At 39.9% G+C, this 20,223-nt stretch overlaps 1 protein-coding gene across 1 annotated transcript in view; it reads right to left on the bottom strand.

Moving 5' to 3' along the window:
* Window positions 1-627: 627 nt before the first annotated feature.
* LOC124111215 (ER membrane protein complex subunit 1-like) overlaps window positions 628-20,223 on the bottom strand; it is a 35,622-nt gene continuing 16,026 nt past the window's right edge. The window contains exons 14-25 of the mRNA XM_048394223.1: window positions 19,041-19,096; window positions 18,138-18,308; window positions 16,456-16,620; window positions 14,976-15,146; window positions 14,013-14,138; window positions 11,048-11,132; window positions 10,260-10,385; window positions 9,522-9,643; window positions 8,275-8,485; window positions 6,315-6,399; window positions 5,652-5,800; window positions 628-2,300 (exon numbers count right to left, since the gene is read on the bottom strand). Coding sequence (XP_048250180.1) covers window positions 2,140-2,300; window positions 5,652-5,800; window positions 6,315-6,399; window positions 8,275-8,485; window positions 9,522-9,643; window positions 10,260-10,385; window positions 11,048-11,132; window positions 14,013-14,138; window positions 14,976-15,146; window positions 16,456-16,620; window positions 18,138-18,308; window positions 19,041-19,096 — 1,628 coding nt within the window. The 3' untranslated portion in view covers window positions 628-2,139. The remainder of the gene's footprint in view (window positions 2,301-5,651; window positions 5,801-6,314; window positions 6,400-8,274; window positions 8,486-9,521; window positions 9,644-10,259; window positions 10,386-11,047; window positions 11,133-14,012; window positions 14,139-14,975; window positions 15,147-16,455; window positions 16,621-18,137; window positions 18,309-19,040; window positions 19,097-20,223) is intronic.

The following is a 20,223-nucleotide window of genomic DNA, read 5'->3' as shown; positions in this document are numbered from 1 at the left end:
TAAAAAAAAATTGGTTCACAGGTTTTTGCACAGGTTTTGTGACTAACCTGAGAGAATGTTGAAAGTGAGGCATTGTTTGTAACAGTGCAAAACCAATCTCATTAAAATCAGATCTGAGTTCTCACTGCCACAAAACAAAGATCTGAAGACGTCCCATTACGGGTCACGTCAGAACGACCTTTCATCCAACCAATCAAAGCGTCGCTTACCAGATCATGAAAGTAACAGTCGGAATGTGTTGTCTCATCATGCAACCTTGAAAACGTTAACACGGGGTATTCTAAACGACAGTTATGGCCCGTACGACTGATTCCGTCAAAATTATTGTCTATCTCTCGCTTCCGTGGGATAAACATTTAAATGGAGGAGACACTGCACAGTACGTGGGAAGCACTGCCATACAATTCCAGAATGTTCGTTTGTTCAGTTTTCAAAATTTTAATCAAGAACTGTGTCAACATACTTTTCAAGCGTATTCTTAAATGGAAGTCGCCAGGTTGAAACGAATGCCGTAAAGCTCGAGAAAGCAGCTTTCTAATTGACTGATGTCGACTTCTTGTTAGTCATTTCAGTGGTCGGTCAAAGTTTGCGAAAGGTCGTTCCGACGTGACCCGAAATGATATGTCCTCAGATCTTTGTTTAGCGGCAGTGAGAACTCGGATCTGATTTCAATAAGATTGGTTTTTGCACTGTTACAAACAATGCCTCACTTTCAACATTCTCTCAGGTTAGTCACCAAAATATGGTCATGTTTCACCTGTGAATATCTTATGATCTACTGAATTATTGTATGTAAATTGTATGTAAAAGTATCAAAACGGAACAAATAGCATGTTGGTTACATTTAGTTCATCTCTATAGATAGCAACACACAAATATTTCCAATAGTCATTAAATATAACAATTCCGCTGAAAAATCTTCAAGTTTTGTATCCCCAGTCTATTTCCAATCACTCAATTAAGGGAAACTGGACTCAAAAGTAATGAGACCCTTATAAAATTGACAAGTAGTTAATGGAGAAGTTCAAATATCACCTGCAATCATGAGCAAGTACAAAGGTTGGCTGAAATGAGTGAAAATGCCAATTTTCAAACATTCAATTTAAGTGACCCAAGAAAAATGTTAACCATATGTTCGTACTGTTCTTAACTTCCTACGCACATCATCTGAGAAAACCGTCAACTTAAAGACTTAAAAAACAATGCAGTGGGTCAAAGAGAGTCCAAACCTCGTCCCTTATGTACAATATATCATTTCACGACTGTGAACATCTCCGTTTACATTAACCCTTTGCAGAATGAGTTACCGACAAGTTCAACTCCGATTACAAATCATGTATGTACATTAAACATGCTCTCCTTATGCCACACTCAGCAATATTCCAGCTATATGACAGCCATCTGTAAAAAAATCAAATCTGGACCAGACAATCCAGTGATTAATATCATGAGCATGGATCCACCCAATTGGGATATGATGACATGCATCAACCAAGTCAGTGAGCCTGACCACCCGATCCCATTAGTTGCCTCTTACGACAAGCATAGTCACCTTTTATCGCAAACATAGGTTGCTGAAGACCTGTTCTACCCTGGATCTTCACGGTATTCTTCAGTTTGAAATCAATGTCATATGAACATATTTCCCAAAACACACAGACATATTTTAAGACCATTTCTCTACTGGAACTCACAAGGATGGGTATGGTGCTGACAAACCAGGGACCATGATCAGAAATAATCTGGGATTGGAAACCCACATCTAGAAGTTCCTGGAGACAGAGGTACACAGTATATTTGAAGCTGGAACCAGCTACAACCAAATCGAACTTGAAGAAGTTATTATCATATGCCCAAAATACACATATCAATATCAAGTTCATTTAATGATGTGAAAATTGTCATTTGAATCTTACCCATTCTTCCCCAAGGATACACTACAAACTGATATAATGAAATCACCCGCATAATTGCGATCTTCACAAAACTGGCCTTTTAACAAATAAGTGATTATTGGTATAGAAATGATAGTATAAATGTCAGAGAACTTTATAAATGCTACAAAACTTGATTGAGCATATCATTATGACATACGACTCTGAATAAATAAACCAAATTATTCTATTAGATTAGTCTGCATCACTTCCAGGCTCTGTTTAAAGCTTTTCTTGATGCCAGTTTCTGTGATATAACGGACACTGCAATCATTATCAGCAACACTGTACCGATGAAAAGATAATCAAAATCTTCTTTAAGGACATCGAACATCTTGGAGGGATTCACTCGTGTGTAAAAAAGATCTGAAATAAATAGAAGTGCCAGTGAGTGAGTATTCTTTTATGCCGCTTTTTGCAATATTCCAGCAATATCATGGCGGGGGGACACCAGAAATAGGCTTCACATATTGTACCCATGTGGGGAATCAAATCCAAGTCTACGGCCTGACGAGTGAACGCTTTAACCACAAGGCTACCCCACCACCCCTATAGAAGTGCTAATAATTATGATTCTTAAACTTAACAGGGGTCTTATGTTAACCCAAATGTCCATAGCTAAATGGCCTTAAACCGACGACAAGCAAACATGTTACCCATAGCTGCACAGGTATCGTGAAACTTTTTATTTTCCATAATTCTATCTATGCAGATATTATTTCACTGTTTTCATTGTTTGTGAACCAGCCAATAGCAATGTGAAAGGCAGAAAATAGTAAATTCCATGACATTTCCATGCCTTTTTTGTTAATTTCCATTTGCCAAAACTTTGCCATAACATATTCTTTTAGAATCTTACAACTTTTACTTAAAGACCCCGAACCAAGGCTATAGTGTTTGATATAGAGCATAGGCTAGAACAAGTGCCCCAGTAAGACTATATATATAAGGTGCCCCAGTAAGACTACATATATAAAGTGTTAACTACAAAAACGAGAGGCTAGAACAAAGGCCCCTAGTAGGACAACATACATGAGGTGTCACCTACCAAGACCATAGGCTAGAGCAAGTGCCCCAGTAAGACTATATAAGGTGCCCTAGAAACACTATATAAGGTGCCCCAGTAAGACTATATAAGGTGTCACCTACCTAGACCATAGGCTAGAACAAGTGCCCCAATAAGACTATATAAGGTGCCCCAGTAAGACTAAATAAGGTGCCCCAGTAAGACTATATAAGGTGCCCCAGTAAGACTATATAAGGTGCTCCAGTAAGACTATATAAGGTGCCCCAGTAAGACTATATAAGGTGCTCCAGTAAGACTATATAAGGTGCCTAGTAAGACTATATAAGGTGCCCCAGTAAGACTATATAAGGTGCCCCACTAAGACTATATAAGGTGCCCCACTAAGACTATATAAGGTGCCCCAGTAAGACTATATAAGGTGCCCCAGTAATACTATATAAGGTGCCCCAGTAAGACTATATAAGGTGCCCTAGAAACACTATATAAGGTGCCCCAGTAAGACTATATAAGGTGCCCCAGTAAGACTATATAAGGTGCCCCACTAAGACTATATAAGGTGCCCCAGTAAGACTATATAAGGTGCCCCAGTAGACTATATAAGGTGCCCCAGTAAGACTATATAAGGTGCCCCAGTAAGACTAAATAAGGTGCCCCAGTAAGACTATATAAGGTGCCCTAGTAAGACTATATAAGGTGCTCCAGTAAGACTATATAAGGTGCCCCAGTAAGACTATATAAGGTGCTCCAGTAAGACTATATAAGGTGCCCCAGTAAGACTATATAAGGTGCCCCAGTAAGACTATATAAGGTGCCCCAGTAAGACTATATAAGGTGCCCCACTAAGACTATATAAGGTGCCCCAGTAGACTATATAAGGTGCCCCAGTAATACTATATAAGGTGCCCCAGTAAGACTATATAAGGTGCCCTAGAAACACTATATAAGGTGCCCCAGTAAGACTATATAAGGTGTCACCTACCTCGACCATAGGCTAGAACAAGTGCCCCAATAAGACTATATAAGGTGCCCCAGTAAGACTATATAAGGTGCCCCAGTAAGACTATATAAGGTGCCCCAGTAAGACTAAATAAGGTGCCCCAGTAAGACTATATAAGGTGCCCTAGTAAGACTATATAAGGTGCTCCAGTAAGACTATATAAGGTGCCCCAGTAAGACTATATAAGGTGCTCCAGTAAGACTATATAAGGTGCCCCAGTAAGACTATATAAGGTGCCCCAGTAAGACTATATAAGGTGCCCCAGTAAGACTATATAAGGTGCCCCAGTAAGACTATATAAGGTGCCCCAGTAATACTATATAAGGTGCCCCAGTAAGACTATATAAGGTGCCCTAGAAACACTATATAAGGTGCCCCAGTAAGACTATATAAGGTGTCACCTACCTAGACCATAGGCTAGAACAAGTGCCCCAATAAGACTATATAAGGTGCCCCAGTAAGACTATATAAGGTGCCCCAGTAAGACTATATAAGGTGCCCCAGTAAGACTAAATAAGGTGCCCCAGTAAGACTATATAAGGTGCCCTAGTAAGACTATATAAGGTGCTCCAGTAAGACTATATAAGGTGCCCCAGTAAGACTATATAAGGTGCTCCAGTAAGACTATATAAGGTGCCCCAGTAAGACTATATAAGGTGCCCCAGTAAAACTATATAAGGTGCTCCAGTAAGACTATATAAGGTGCCCCACTAAGACTATATAAGGTGCCTAGTAAGACTATATAAGGTGCCCTAGTAATACTATATAAGGTGCCCCAGTAAGACTATATAAGGTGCCCCACTAAGACTATATAAGGTGCCTAGTAAGACTATATAAGGTGCCCCAGTAAGACTATATAAGGTGCCCCAGTAAGACTGTATAAGGTGTTCCAGTAATACTATATAAGGTGCCTAGTAAGACTATATAAGGTGCCCTAGTAATACTATATAAGGTGCCCAAGTAGGACTATATAAGGTGCCCTAGTAATACTATATAAGGTGCCCCAGTAATACTATATAAGGTGCCCCAGTAATACTATATAAGGTGATCCAGTAATACTATATAAGGTGCCTAGTAAGACTATATAAGGTGCCCCAGTAAGACTATATAAGGCGCCCCAGTAAGACTATATAAGGTGTTCCAGTAAGACTATATAAGGTGCCCAAGTAGGACTATATAAGGTGCCTAGTAAGACTATATAAGGTGCCCTAGTAATACTATATAAGGTGCCCCAGTAATACTATATAAGGTGCCCAAGTAGGACTATATAAGGTGCCTAGTAAGACTATATAAGGTGCCCCAGTAAGACTATATAAGGTGCCCCAGTAAGACTGTATAAGGTGTTCCAGTAATACTATATAAGGTGCCTACTAAGACTATATAAGGTGCTCTAGTAATACTATATAAGGTGCCCAAGTAGGACTATATAAGGTGCCTAGTAAGACTATATAAGGTGCCCTAGTAATACTATATAAGGTGCCCCAGTAATACTATATAAGGTGCCCCAGTAAGACCATAAAAGGTGCTCCAGTAATACTATATAAGGTGCCTAGTAAGACTATATAAGGTGCCCCAGTAAGACTATATAAGGCGCCCCAGTAAGACTATATAAGGTGCCCTAGTACAACTATATAAGGTGCCCCAGTAAGACTATATAAGGCGCCCCAGTAAGACTGTATAAGGTGTCACCTACCTAGACCATAGGCTAGAACAAGTGATGTAGACTCGAGTCCGGCCGGTGTGGTGTGAATCCCGCGGATGTTCACCACACTCTGGTTGTAGTTGAGAGTCGCTTCCGTGAACACCTGGATCTCAGGAATGTACGGAATGGTGCCTTCTTCCCTGAAACACCAATGTGGCTCAAAATTATTTGTTTGTTTGTTTGTTTGTTGTCTAACAAACTCAGCAATATTCTAGCCAAGTGACAGCTTTCTATAGATAATCAAATCTGGACCAGACAATCAAAGATTGACATCATGAGCATTAATCTACCCAATTGGGATACGATGACATGCATCAACCAAGTCTGGACCAGATAATCCAGTGATTGACATCATGAGTATCAAACTACGCAATTGGGATACGATGACATGCATCAACCAAGTCTGGACCAGATAATCCAGTGATTGACATCATGAGCATCAATCTACACAATCGGGATACGATGACATGCATCAACCAAGTCTGGACCAGATAATCCAGTGATTGACATCGTGAGCATCAATCTACACAATTGGGATACGATGACATGCATCAACCAAGTTAGGAAGAGAGTAAATATGTATTTTTTTATCAGAAATATTCCAGCTCTCTCTGTTTCTCGGTTTCCTACAGGTTGCATTGAGTTGAGACTAACATTGTTTCTTGTGATGGTATGATGGGTCTTCTTGGGTCTAGCAAGGCCTTCGGAATAGAAAGAAGTCCCCCATTCCTGAGTGAAACTGAAACATAACAACATGGATATTACATGCACACGGGCTACACAGTGATTAAACTTGTTCAGTTGTCTTGTTATGATAGATTCTACTTGACAGCCTTCCAGACAAAATATAAACAGTTTAAATTAAGTTTATTGAAACTTTGAAACTTCTCAGTAAATTCTGACTTTAAATTAAATGACTGTAATCCAGGTATGACAACATGAATGAGGATTTAAACTTAGACTACATAAGTGAGGTGAGGTGAAATGGGGTTTAACGTCGCGTCCAAGATTATTGCACTTATATAGCGACGTGCGTGCACGTGTATGGTTGTGTATGTGTGGCTGCTTGTACTTGTCCGGACTGATGCCAATTTATAGTGCTAGCACACTGAGATACCATGCCGCAGTTTAACATGAATACCCCACTCAGACACAGTATACTGACTCCGAGCCGACCAGTCCTTGTTTTAGCCCCTTAATGCCGAGCGCCAGACAGGGTAACAACAAGTACCATCTTTTAACGTCTATTGGTATGACGCGGCTGGGGATCGAACCCCGGACCTTCCGCTCTCCGGGCGGACGCTCTACGACTAGACCACGGAGGCGGTGACTACATAAGTGAAATATTACATGCCTTCAGGTCTCACTACCACATACAGTCAAGTCCCTTTAATCCGGCATGGTTCGTTGCACATGATTATTTTGGATTAACGAGTATGTCGGATAAACGTAATTAGGTAGTATCAACGTTCGTGAGCGAAAATCGGACAGCTACATGATACATAACGATACAAACACGTGATAAATTTTTTTTGAAATATTCATATTGTTATGTTACATTGTAAGCGGAATATGCAACATCTAAAGCTGTTTCTTTATTCAAAGCATTAATTGTTTATTGTTAAGCAAGTTTATCTCTGCATCCGTTGTAATATGCAGCTACCAGCCGACTCGTCTCGCATCAAAACACTGGCTGTGTACTCGCGGGCAGATGACCACGGAGTACGCTGATCACTGTGTCGGATTAACGAGACTGATTAATGAGTGATTTTGGTCATTTGTTGCAAATTAGGTGTGTCAGAGTCAGAGTGCAAGACTGTCGGATTAACAGGTCTAAATAGTACTGATTTAATCGGTTCCCATCATTCGTGTCACATAAAGCCAATTGTCGGATTAACGAGACTTGACTTTAACAAGTTTTTGTTTCCTGTCAGTTAAAAATTATTTCCCAAATTGCAGCATGTGTTTTTATAGTGTGTCAGTGTATGAAAGAGTTAACAGATGAGTGAGTTGGGTTTACAGTGCTCTAAACAGTGTTTCAGTTATTGCTTGATGTACAGTCTGTTTGGCTCCAAATGAGAATGATAAATTGCAAAATAATTCAAAATCGGGAATAGTCTATTAAATGTCAATACGGTACACGGCAATAAATACCCTGTACCCAACAATATCTGCTGTTTGTTATTTTTATTCCCAACACTGTAAACAGTTGTGATGTGTACAAGTTGACATCTTGAAAGGAGGGGGGCACAATGGTAAGAGGAACAGCGCATACACAAACTGCACAAGCTACATCGCATACGTCGTCGTTGACTGACAAGGTGCGCTACTCAGTTGATGTGAAACAGTTGAATTTTAAGGTGTGTGATTTCTTTCCATGTGAAGCAGAAAGAGGAAAAACATTTTATGAGATTAATAAATACTTTAAACCAGCTTCTAATGTTCTTGGCATGTCTCCTAAAAAATGTTGTCGGTCGACAGGACTCTTGCACACAGGTGAAACATTTTTCAAATGAGTTAATTGGTCTAACACTGCTTTGAACAGGAATTCATTTATATCCTAGTGTGTCAGCTTCATGTGTAAGGAAAGCCTGCGCAGTGGATGTCTACTCACTGATGAGGTTCTTGCTGGTGATGCCCTTCTCGGTGACGGTGGTTGCCATGGTGCTGATGGAGAGGGGGAAGATGTAGGACTGGCGCAGCACGAGGGGCTGGGGAGGGGGGTTGAAGGAGGAGAAGGCTGTGGAGTTGCTCTGCTCCTTCCCTTCAAACATCTCCATCACTGACATCTCGGGGCGGCGGTGGCGCTCGTTGAAATAGGAGTACTGTACAACAGAAATAACCCACAGATAGAAGTAGAACTAGAGGTGAGATGAGGTGAAATGGGGTCTGACGTCGCGTCCAAAATTATTACACTTATATAGCAACGTGCATGTACGTGTGTGTGTATGTGTGGCTGCTTGTACTAGTCCGGACTGATGCCAATTTTATAGTGCTGGCCCACTGAGATACCATGCCGCAGTTTAACATGAACACCCCACCCAGACACAGTATACTGACTCGGAGCCAACCAGTCCTTGTTTTAGCCCCGTCATGCCGTGCCCAACAGGGTAACAACAAGTACCATCTTTTAACGTCTTTTGGTACGACGCGGCCGGGGATCAAACCCCGGACCTTCCTCTCTCCGGGCGGATGCTCTACCACAAGACCACAAAGGTGGTCTAGAAGGCAGTATTCTCCTGGACACCTCCACCTTATTGGTAAGAGATGTGAATAAGCTCTTTTCCTAGCAACAGTGTCTAAATTTGTCTGATGTAAAGTCTGGAATCTTGCTAAAATAACAGGGAGTTTGGGGACTTGCCCAACACAACAGTTTGAAATGAAATGCTTTTGGAAGTAAACGTAGTTTTCAGTTACCAAAGTTAATGAAAACTATTACTAGCTTGTTGAAATGTGGCCCAAATGGATGTCACTAATGAGGTCATTGAACCCCATAATGATTTTGGATCTTCAAGTTTTGAGTGCCGGTACGTTTTAAATGTTGATGTCCAATTTATTAAGAATTGCGTTGTAATTCAATTTGGAGGTTTTATCACATAAAACCACATACCAGTGCTAAGTTTGGGACATGTGATAGCTGGAACAAAACAAAACAAAACAAAACAAAACAAAACAAAACTTGTAACCAAATGGCTACTTGGAAAAAAATTAAACTTTGAGGCCTGATAGGTGTCTGGTAAAATGTATGTGAAATGGGGTTCAACATCGCGTCCTAGATTATTGCACATATATACATATGTAAGACGGATTCGTAGCTCCATGTTTGTGATGTTGGACTGTAAAGTGTTCAAGGTGACTTACCACCACCCAATTCTCAGCGTGGACAATGTTGACGGGTCCCTTTGCTCTCTTGTGGTTGACATGGAACACGATGTGACCTGTCACTCCATCGATCAGGTAGATGTTGAAGAAACTTGATGGGCCTTTAAACAAAACAAACATTAGTCCTAAACAGTAAATAAACTGATGTTCTGATGAAAGATTGTAACAGTTGATAGATCAGTTACCCTGCACATATGCAACAATATATTGTAAGTGAGTGAGTGAACTTTGTTTTAATGCCACAGTCAGCAAAATTGTGTCTATATCATGACAGTATATATATATATGTTTGTTTGTTTGTTGTTCAACGCAGCACTCAGCAATATTCCAGCTATTCAGTGATTGATATCATGAGCATTGATCCACACAATTGGGATCGATGACATGCTTCAACCTCTTATAACAAGGATAGTCATCTTTCACGGCAAGCATGGGAAATAATGTCATCTGGAATACAATTTGTATTCAAATGGTTCAATGTTTCCTCTGTTGTGTAAATAATAACACAAAAACACACTTAACCATCAATCAGTATTTTCAATGCTGGAAAAAGATTCATCAAATTTCAAATCATGGTAAAAACAGGTTCTTTCACATACAATACTGCAAAATACCAACCAAATAATAAGGATAATTGTTCAGTTTGAATAAAATCACTATGACCAATGATTGATGATAAAATAAAAATAAATTAGAAGAACAAGTTGACAAACTCACCTTTGTGAGTTGCCGATAACACAGCCGGTTCCTCTCCCTCAGTTACCACGGCAACCAAGTTAGGGTTAAGGTACTTGTACAACACACTCCTGTCCCCCAACACTCGACCTTGTGAGTGCACATGTTCTACAAAATAACAACAGCATATTACCATGGTTACCATGTGAGTGTGTTTGTTGTTTAACAGTACCCTCATCAATATCCCAGCTACGTGACAGCGGCCTGTAAATAATCGAGTAAGACCAGACAATCCAGTGATCGATATCATCAGCATCGATCCATGCCGACAATATTCGTTGGTACACAATGAACTAAGTCTATTTTTATGACCAGGGACAAATTTGTGTGTGGAGGTGGGGGGGGAGGGAGGAGAGAGAGAATCTGCTTGTACTAGTCCAGACTGTGAGAAACCAGACTGCTGTTTAAAAATGCTACCCTACTCAGACCCAGTACACTGCCTCTGAGTAGTGAGTGAGTGAGTGAGTATGGTTTTACGCCGCTTTTAGCAATATTCCAGCAATATCACGGCGGGGGACACCAGAAATGGGCTTCACACATTGTACCCATGTCGGGAATCGAACCCGGGTCTTCGGCATGGCGAGCGAACGCTTTAACCAATAGGCTACCCGACCGCCCCCTAGCATAACAAGAAATATGACTGAGTAGACCAGACCTTGTTTTATCCCCTTTATGCCAAGCGACAGGCAGGATAACAGTAAGTACCATCATGTTAAGTTGCTTCTGAAAATAAAAATAAGTTTTCTTCCAGTATGGCAAATTTAACTCACCATTAACCCTTTTGGAGATAACACTGACCACTCTCTGTTGCTTCTTCTGCAGGTCGATGTTCCAGACTGGGTCAGCTTCAAACTCCTGCTCATACAAACCAGATACATCCATTACAATTGGGACATTCTTCGCCTAACACCATAGTGGCTGACTGCCTTGTTTACAGAGATACATTCATTACAATTGGGACATTCTTCCCCTGAAGTCATGGTGGCTGACTGCCTTGTTTACAGAGATGAATCCATTACAATTGGGACATTCTTCCCCTGAAGTCATGGTGGCTGACTGCCTTGTTTACAGAGATGTATCCATTACAATTGGGACATTCTTCGCCTAACGCCATAGTGGCTGACTGCCTTGTTTACAGAGATGCAGGGGTCCGGAAACCGTCATATGCGCCGGACATGTCCGATTGGGAATCTCAAATGTCCGTTTTAAAATATTGCTTACCGGACATTTTAAAAAGTATTGTCCGGACATTCTTAAATTTTGACCGGACATGATCAAAAGTTAGGACTGAGCAGTTTCTGTCTGCAGTTGCAACACAATGAAGATTAACTACACTGACAAGCTTTGTTTGTTTTGATTGCTGTAAATACATCGTACCAACATGAGAGTCCAATCGGTCAATCACTGTAATAGGCAATAAACTGAGTTGACACTGATTAATCAAGGATTAATTACTGAGAACATTTTGTTAATTTGAGTGAAAGGTGTTTACAACTGTACATTAATACCTTGCATCATCGATGTACCTCATTATCCTCACAATGCTACGATACGTAACCTCAGACAAGAAGCGAAAGCGTGACGACAGCCAGTCGACCGATGCAGATCAGTCGAGCGGATCTGCCAAACCCTCAAAGTCTGGACGATCATTTTGTAAGTCGTGGCTAACGACTTTCACTTGGTTGACATACAATGAGGATTTGCGAATTTTATTTCTTTTCAGTAGCTAGTCGTATATTGAATCTTGATTGACCACCATTTTGCTTTCTCGGACGATCGATATCCAATTTTTTTATGGTCTATAATAAAGTACAGATGAAAAAAGTATTCAAATAACTATTGCTATCAACGATATTTTAGTATTTGTGATTAAATTATCTGTCTTGTTTTTAAAAAAATCTTTAGTTTAAAAAAAACCTTTTCCCGTGAGGTCACGTGATAACCAAATATGGGATAATAGTCTCGATCCAAATGTTACAACGCGTACACTTGAGCAGACTCATGAATATAACTCATGAATATTAATTAGATCGTTCACTACGTTAACAGATCGTTATTATAACAGAAACAAACGTATGTTTTCCATGTAAATCTAAAATGATATTATTTGCTATTAATTGTCCGGTGAATTAAACAATTTAAACTGAAACAATTCATAATTCATCATATTATGAATACGTAAACTTGTAATGTGTGTGAAAAGTCGTACTAAAATACGCTATTTGAATGGGGCGTGGCCTAAATGCAAATGTCCGATTGGGATTTTAAATTTTCCGGACCCCTGCAGAGATGTATCCATTACAATTGGGACATTTTCCCCTAAAGCCATAGTGGCTGACTGCCTTGTTTACAGAGATGAATCCATTACAATTGGGACATTTTCCCCTAAAGCCATAGTGGCTGACTGCCTTGTTTACAGAGATGAATCCATTACAATTGGGACATTCTTCCCCTAAAGCCATAGTGGCTGACTGCCTTGTTTACAGAGATGAATCCATTACAATTGGGACATTTTCCCCTAAAGCCATAGTGGCTGACTGCCTTGTTTACAGAGATGAATCCATTACAATTGGGACATTTTCCCCTAAAGCCATAGTGGCTGACTGCCTTGTTTACAGAGATGAATCCATTACAATTGGGACATTCTTCCCCTAAAGCCATAGTGGCTGACTGCCTTGTTTACAGAGATGAATCCATTACAATTGGGACATTCTTCCCCTAAAGCCATAGTGGCTGACTGCCTTGTTTACAGAGATACATTCATTACAATTGGGACATTCTTCCCCTAACGCCATAGTGGCTGACTGCCTTGTTTACAGAGATGAATCCATTACAATTGGGACATTTTCCCCTAAAGCCATAGTGGCTGACTGCCTTGTTTACAGAGATGAATCCATTACAATTGGGACATTCTTCCCCTAAAGCCATAGTGGCTGACTGCCTTGTTTACAGAGATACATTCATTACAATTGGGACATTCTTCCCCTAACGCCATAGTGGCTGACTGCCTTGTTTACAGAGATGAATCCATTACAATTGGGACATTTTCCCCTAAAGCCATAGTGGCTGACTGCCTTGTTTACAGAGATGAATCCATTACAATTGGGACATTCTTCCCCTAAAGCCATAGTGGCTGACTGCCTTGTTTACAGAGATACATTCATTACAATTGGGACATTCTTCCCCTAACGCCATAGTGGCTGACTGCCTTGTTTACAGAGATGTATCCATTACAATTGGGACATTCTTCCCCTAAAGTCATAGTGGCTGACTATCTTGTTTACGTAGGTTGGCATGGTATTAAGTCAAATTCAAGAAACAATCTGCAAATGTAGCCACTGGTATGTTACGTCTAGTAAGCTTATTATTTAGTATTATAAAAGCACCACAACCTACTGAAAATGAAAGCCAAAAGAAATTCCCTAAATAACAACATATTAAAATAGAAATGCCAGAAATTTTCAAAACAATGATTTGAACTTGAACTGGCTCATGTCTGATCAGCCATAGAGTCCTCATACGAACACTGTAATATACTGAAAATGAGACCAAAAACACAATTCCCAAAGAAATAACGAACGAAAATCAAAATGCCAGAAATGAAGAAAACAATGTTTGTAGTTTGTTTACGACAAGCGTAGTCGCCTCTTACGGCAAGCATGGGTTGCTGAAGACTATTCTTCCCCAGATTTTCTCGGGTCGATGAAAATAATGCGTAACAGTGCAGACACTCACCCCATTACTTCTTGCTACGAGTCGGTATCCATTCATGTAGCCTGTGTCTATCTCTGACAGGTACATGAACATGGAGGAGAGACGTTCTTTTGCAACGGACTTCACATTCTCCGGGTAGAAGCGGGCCTACATATGTACGACAAGAACACAGAACTCAACAGATATTCTCCCCCAAGGCAGTGAATTTGAAGCCATATAAAAGAATTTATCGTGGACCAGTTCATAATAATTGTGAACATCATTAAAATATACAGAGCATTTGATAATTTGTTTAAGGTACTGTCAGACAACTGATTCAGTATTGCAACAGAGTGAATATTGTCAAGTCACCAATATTCTAGCCATGAGGATCTTTCTGAAAACATGGTTGAAGACTTATCATTTGATATCATCACACATAATTCCACAGAAAGCAAATTCAAATCCTTTTCAATAAATTCTCAAAGAGTTTTAGTCCATTTTTAGACATTCTAACATAGGGCTTCCAAGGCTGGAAGTCAACTTTAAGGCCAATTTAAGCCTGTGTGAAGCTTGTTTGTGTATGTTTCTTGTTTAAAACAAAACTCAGCAATATTTCAGCCAAATTCTAATTGATATTGTGAGCAGAGGTCCATACTGTCGGGGTACGAGTGAGTGAGTGAGTGAGTGAGTGAGTGAGTGAGTGAGTGAGTGAGTGAGTGAGTGAGTGAGTGAGTGAGTGAGTGAGTGAGTGAGTGAGTGAGTGAGTTAGTTTTGTTTTATGCTGCTTTTAGCAATATTCCAGCAATATCGTGGCGGGGGACACCAGAAATGGGCTTCACACATTGTATCCATGTCGGGAATAAAACCCGGGTCTTCGGCGTGTCAGGGTACAAAGACACTCAATCAACTAAGTCACCACCCGATCCATTAGGTCGCCTCTTACGACCAGCACAGGTTTCTATGGTCTAACCCGGTCTCCCCAGGTCATTTCACATCACTCACCCTGTAGTCAGAGCCGAGGAGAACCAGGCCTCTCACAAAGTCCTCGCTCATCTCGGAGAGAAGGGCAGCCTGGATGACATCATAGCCAAGGTCAAGGCCATTGGTTGGCAATCCTTCCACAGGGGACCCAGTCACTGGGTCAAAGGCGTAAAGGAAGCCGTTTCCAGTTTTCTACAAAAGACACACATTCATCTTCTGAATTCAGTAGTTATAAATTCTGAACTAATACTTGACTTCACATTGCGTTATTAAGAATCAACCTTAAGGCTCAAAAAAGTAATAGTCTTGGTTCTCAGGCACTGCCCACATCATCATAAAGTTCATTGTACGTTTTGCATATGTTTCCATTTTCAATTTTCTTTGTGCATTGTGTTTAAGTACCGTATTTTCTTGAGTATAGTGCACACTTTTTTTTTCAAAAGTCACAGCTGTGTAGAATAGCGATCAGCTGGTAAGCTTAACTTTATTATGATTTTAAATATATTTAGTAAAAGCTGCAACTAAAATAACAAGATAATGGAATATATTATTCCTGATAAAAAAATAGTTTCAGATACAATTTATGCCGATCCTTGCATTAAAATCCTGTAAAGTTATATCTTTGGGTGTGTTTTGACCGAATCATCGGTAGATTCCAAGAAAACGAGTGTACAGCTGATTGCTGTTTCCGGCTTAGTTTACGAGAAAATACAGACGGTAATCTTAATCCCTGGATGTAAAACAATGCTTAGCAGAACAAAAAATATTAATTAAACGGTAAATCAACATGTGATAACAGGTAATATTTTATCTCAAATTTCAAATTTTTACTGACCACGTTTCTTATCAGCCGTTCGTTTACCGGAATTCGCTGAAGAGGTACAGTGTAATTTATTTTTGCGCATAATATTCAGTTATCAGTTATATCCCCCCCCCCCCCCCCAAATACTGAATTCCCTAGAGGAGGGTGCGCACTATACTCAAGAAAAGACGGTATTAGGATTTTTATATTTTTTTGAAAATGGAAATATAAACAAAACAGGCTGCAGACTTTATGATGATGTGGGTGGTGCCTGAGAACCAAGACTATTATTTTTTTTAGCCTAATTGACTTTGGGTTAGACACAATTCGGAAAAGTTCATTCTTATTGTGAGAATTGTGAAAAATTGTTGATAACCTAAGAAATCAGTTATCACAATTTATCTTGAATTATTTATTTAAGATGTTGAAATACAAAAGTGAAACATACAAACAAATAAACGTTCAAAACAATCATGTTCAAGCAAACACTGTCACATGTTACATAATCTTAAAATGGAAATGGAGTAATGATCTTCAAACATTAACCATTGAAAACAATACTGAGAATGTCTCCTTTTGGTATTGTAACAAATGCAAGATGTTTTATTTACAGATTTAGATAAGGCCTGAGAAGCAAGAATATCTCATTCCATGGCCGTTTATCCACTAAATTACATCTGACAGCTGCGCTCCACTCACCCGACTCTTGCCGACCACGACACACTGGGGCAGCAGAGGGAAGTGAGCTGTGGTCCTCTGTGTGTATAGCACCAGCCTCTGTTTCGAGTAGCGGTCAAAGGGAGACAACTCTGGCAGGAACTGCTGCCACACCAACTTGCCTGTGTGACTTCGCAAACCAAATATCTGCAACAGAAAGAATCAATTTCAAACGATTTTGCTTTCCTTGAACAAAAATAGAACTATGACCTGTAAAACAAAATATTAGCGTAAAAAATGAGGTGATGGGGTAACCAAATGGTCAAAGCATTTGCTTCATGCCTTAGGCTAAAAAAAATAATAGTCTTTAGGGCTGGGACAGGTAACTCGGGTACTCGGGTCAGGTGGGTCATTGCTTGAACCAGAATCCTATTTATCAAATTTATGGTACAGGAATTCTCGTAACACCCTTATTCATTTTAGACTTGGCCTGAATGATCTAAAAATTAACACAGGGAGATATTCATCTATTGAGAAATCGATACGATTATGCCCATTTTGTGACATTGTTGTCGAAGATGAATACCATTTCATGTTTATTTGCCCTATATACGAAAATCTAAGAGACAAGTACTTACCGCAGTGGTCTCTATCTCATGTTAATGCTAAAAGATTGTCTTCATTACTGTCTTGCAAGGATCTTATAACACAACATCAACTGGCTCTGTACATACATAATGCTTTTTTGTTACGAAGTGAATTGTTACCTTGACTTTGTATTTTATAAAATATGTTATGTAACTCCGTTGTATATGGGCCTGCGGCCTTTCATACAATAAAGAATTGAATTGAATTGAATTAATGCCTTAGGCTAAAAAAAATAATAGTCTTTAGGGCTGGGACGGGTAACTCGGGTACTCGGGTCGGGTGGGTACTGAGTAGGACCCAGGTACCCACAGGACTACCCGGACCCGTGGTTAGTCCCGTGATTATATTGTTTAATGGCAAACATTATCTAGAAATCTGTGGTTACACTATAAGTGACACATGTTCACGTTTCTTTCCGACTATGCACATATTCTTTCTGACTTTATATGTTTGCATAAAGATAAAACTTCAGTCAAGTTCAGTGTATGCATGACCAGATCATTTTATACCTGTATCTAAATACATTTTGACAAGAGTACGGTCAAACGTTTGTACCTATCTCTTGAGACCTACAGCTGGTACCTGGGTTGGGTCAGATAATATGGGGGTGGGTAACTGGGTAGTAAATTTAAATATAAAAATCCTTATACTTAAACACAATGCACAAAAAATTTTGAAAATGAGAACAAAAACGAAACGTCCAATGAACTTTATGATGATGTGGGCAGTGTCTGAGAACCAAGACTATTACTTTTTTTAGCCTGAGAACACTGTTTTATTCCCTCCCTGTGTGTGCGCGCATGCGTTCGTCTACTCATATAAGTCAGGACCATACCACAGTTTAACATTGATACCCCAATTATACGACACAGTACACTGATTCAAAGCTAAACATTTCTTGTTTTATCCCCTTAAAGTTGACCGCCAGGCAGGGTAACAACAAGTACCATCATTTAACGTCTTTCGATATGAAGTGCCGAGGGATCAAACCACCGACTTTCCGTTCTCTGGGCCACGGAGGTCTGAATCATACACAAATTATTTCAAGGCAGTTTGTTTCATTTTGATCTTCTCACCTTCCCTGATGCTGTGACAGCGATGATGATCTTCTTCAGGTTGAACTCATCGCGGGTCAGCTCCTCCTCCATGTCATCCTCCTCATTCTCCAGGTCCTCGTTGTCATGGGCAACCATGGAGGAGTGATGTCGGTGGCCCTGAAGCTTGCTGATCAGGCCTTCAGCAAATGACTGTTGAAAACATGCATCTATCTGAGTGAGTGAGTGAGTGAGTTGGGTTTAACATTATTCCAGTTACATCACGGCGTGTCAGCTTAATGTGGGAGGAAAGCTCGAAGTAATGCAGGTCTCAGACGTTTACCACTTCGGTGAAACCCACGAGCACGGGTATGGTGCTGACAAACCTTGAAACATAATCGGGGCGAACCTGGATTCGAAACCCACAATCATAGGTTTCTGGCGTGCCCAAGGGACGCAACTCTGCACAGCGAATCACGGCACCTTAGACGACTGGGCCACCCATGCCCCCTGCATCTATCTGAGACTAGCAGAGTGCATACATAGACTTTCAAACAATAATCCAAAGATAGTAAGCCCGTCTGATTTGAATATGTATATGATAATTAATTTTTTTCAAATTATTACAATCAACTACTTCAATCAACATAGCAAGTGCCCTCCCATAATTATCGCCAACTCCATCTTTATAACTACAATACTAAAAAGAAAATGTGTTAAACACCTTGCGCCCTAAATACATCATTAAAAATTTTCAGACAAATCTTTAAAAATGTTAGTCGTGCTAAATTCAATTTCAAACTGAAAGTTCTTTTCAATATAATATGAGCTTCCACTGTGATGCAGCCATCAAATCAGCTGTTTCAACCAGAGGTGGTTAATGTGATTTGATACCTCTCAGTTAAAAATTGCTATCTTACGAACAATTTGACAAAAACACACTACCTGTATCTGGGACAGTTGTGCCAGCAGCCGTTTCACAAACATCGCAGCAATATCATCTGAAACAATCCCGAAACAACCATTTCACAAACATCACAGCAATATCATCTGAAACAACCACAAAACCGTTTCACAAACATCGCAGCAATAGCGTCTGAAACAACCCCAAAACAACCATTTCACAAACATCGGAGCAATATCATCTGAAACAACCCCAAAACAACCATTTCACAAACATCGCAGCAATATCATCTGAAGCAACCACAAAACCGTTTCACAAACATCGCAGCAATAGCATCTGAAACAAAGAGGAAGAGAGTGTTCTCAAACCATTTTTAGCTGAGCGGACTTAAATATACATAACTAAAAATTGGGGTCTGTCTGTATCTTTATTTAATGCTGTAATGAAATCATAATAACGACTGCAAATATCTGTTTTAATGCATCACATCACAATTTGAAAGAAAATTTGTTGTCCTACAGAATTAGTGAGTGAGTTTGGTTTTACGCTGCTTTTAGCAATAGTCCAGCAATATCACGGCTGGGGACACCAGAAATGGGCTTCACACATTGTACCCATGTCGGGAACCGAACCCGGGTCTTCGGCGTAATCCTACAGAATGAAGTTTCTGTGAAGAATTTGCAGGAACAGGTGTCTTTACATTAGTTAGGTGTCATATAACAGCTTGTTCTTCCACTATGTTAGGCATATTACATCAACATGGAACCTGATAATAACCATATTTTCTTGTATATGGTGCTCACTTATTTAAAAACACAAATACAGCTGTGTGGAGAGAGTGTGCATCATATATGCAGACAAAAAAAATTGATAATTTTTCCCAAAATAAAGTCATTACTATACATCGTGAACAGATGACTGCTATTCCTGGCTTCTCCGCGTTTAAAACATTGCCTAGCATAACAAGTGAGTGAGTGAGTATGGTTTTACGCCGCTTTTAGCAATAGTCCAGCAATATCATGGCGGGGGACACCAGAAATGGGCTTCACACATTGTACCCATGTCGGGAATCGAACCCGGGTCTTCGGCGTGACGAGCGAACGCTTTAACCACTAGGCTACCCGACCGCCCCCTAGCATAACATGAAATATGACTGAAATTATAAACCATTCATGATCAGCATTATACTTAAGTGTGCATATATTGTACTGACATTAATATATC

This window comes from Haliotis rufescens, unplaced genomic scaffold (assembly GCF_023055435.1).
Source record: "Haliotis rufescens isolate VD_foot unplaced genomic scaffold, xgHalRufe1.0.p SCAF_13, whole genome shotgun sequence".
In the NCBI taxonomy this organism is placed as follows: domain Eukaryota; kingdom Metazoa; phylum Mollusca; class Gastropoda; order Lepetellida; family Haliotidae; genus Haliotis; species Haliotis rufescens.
The sequence above is the reverse complement of the archived record's forward strand: the minus strand, read 5'-3'. Positions and strand labels throughout refer to the sequence as shown.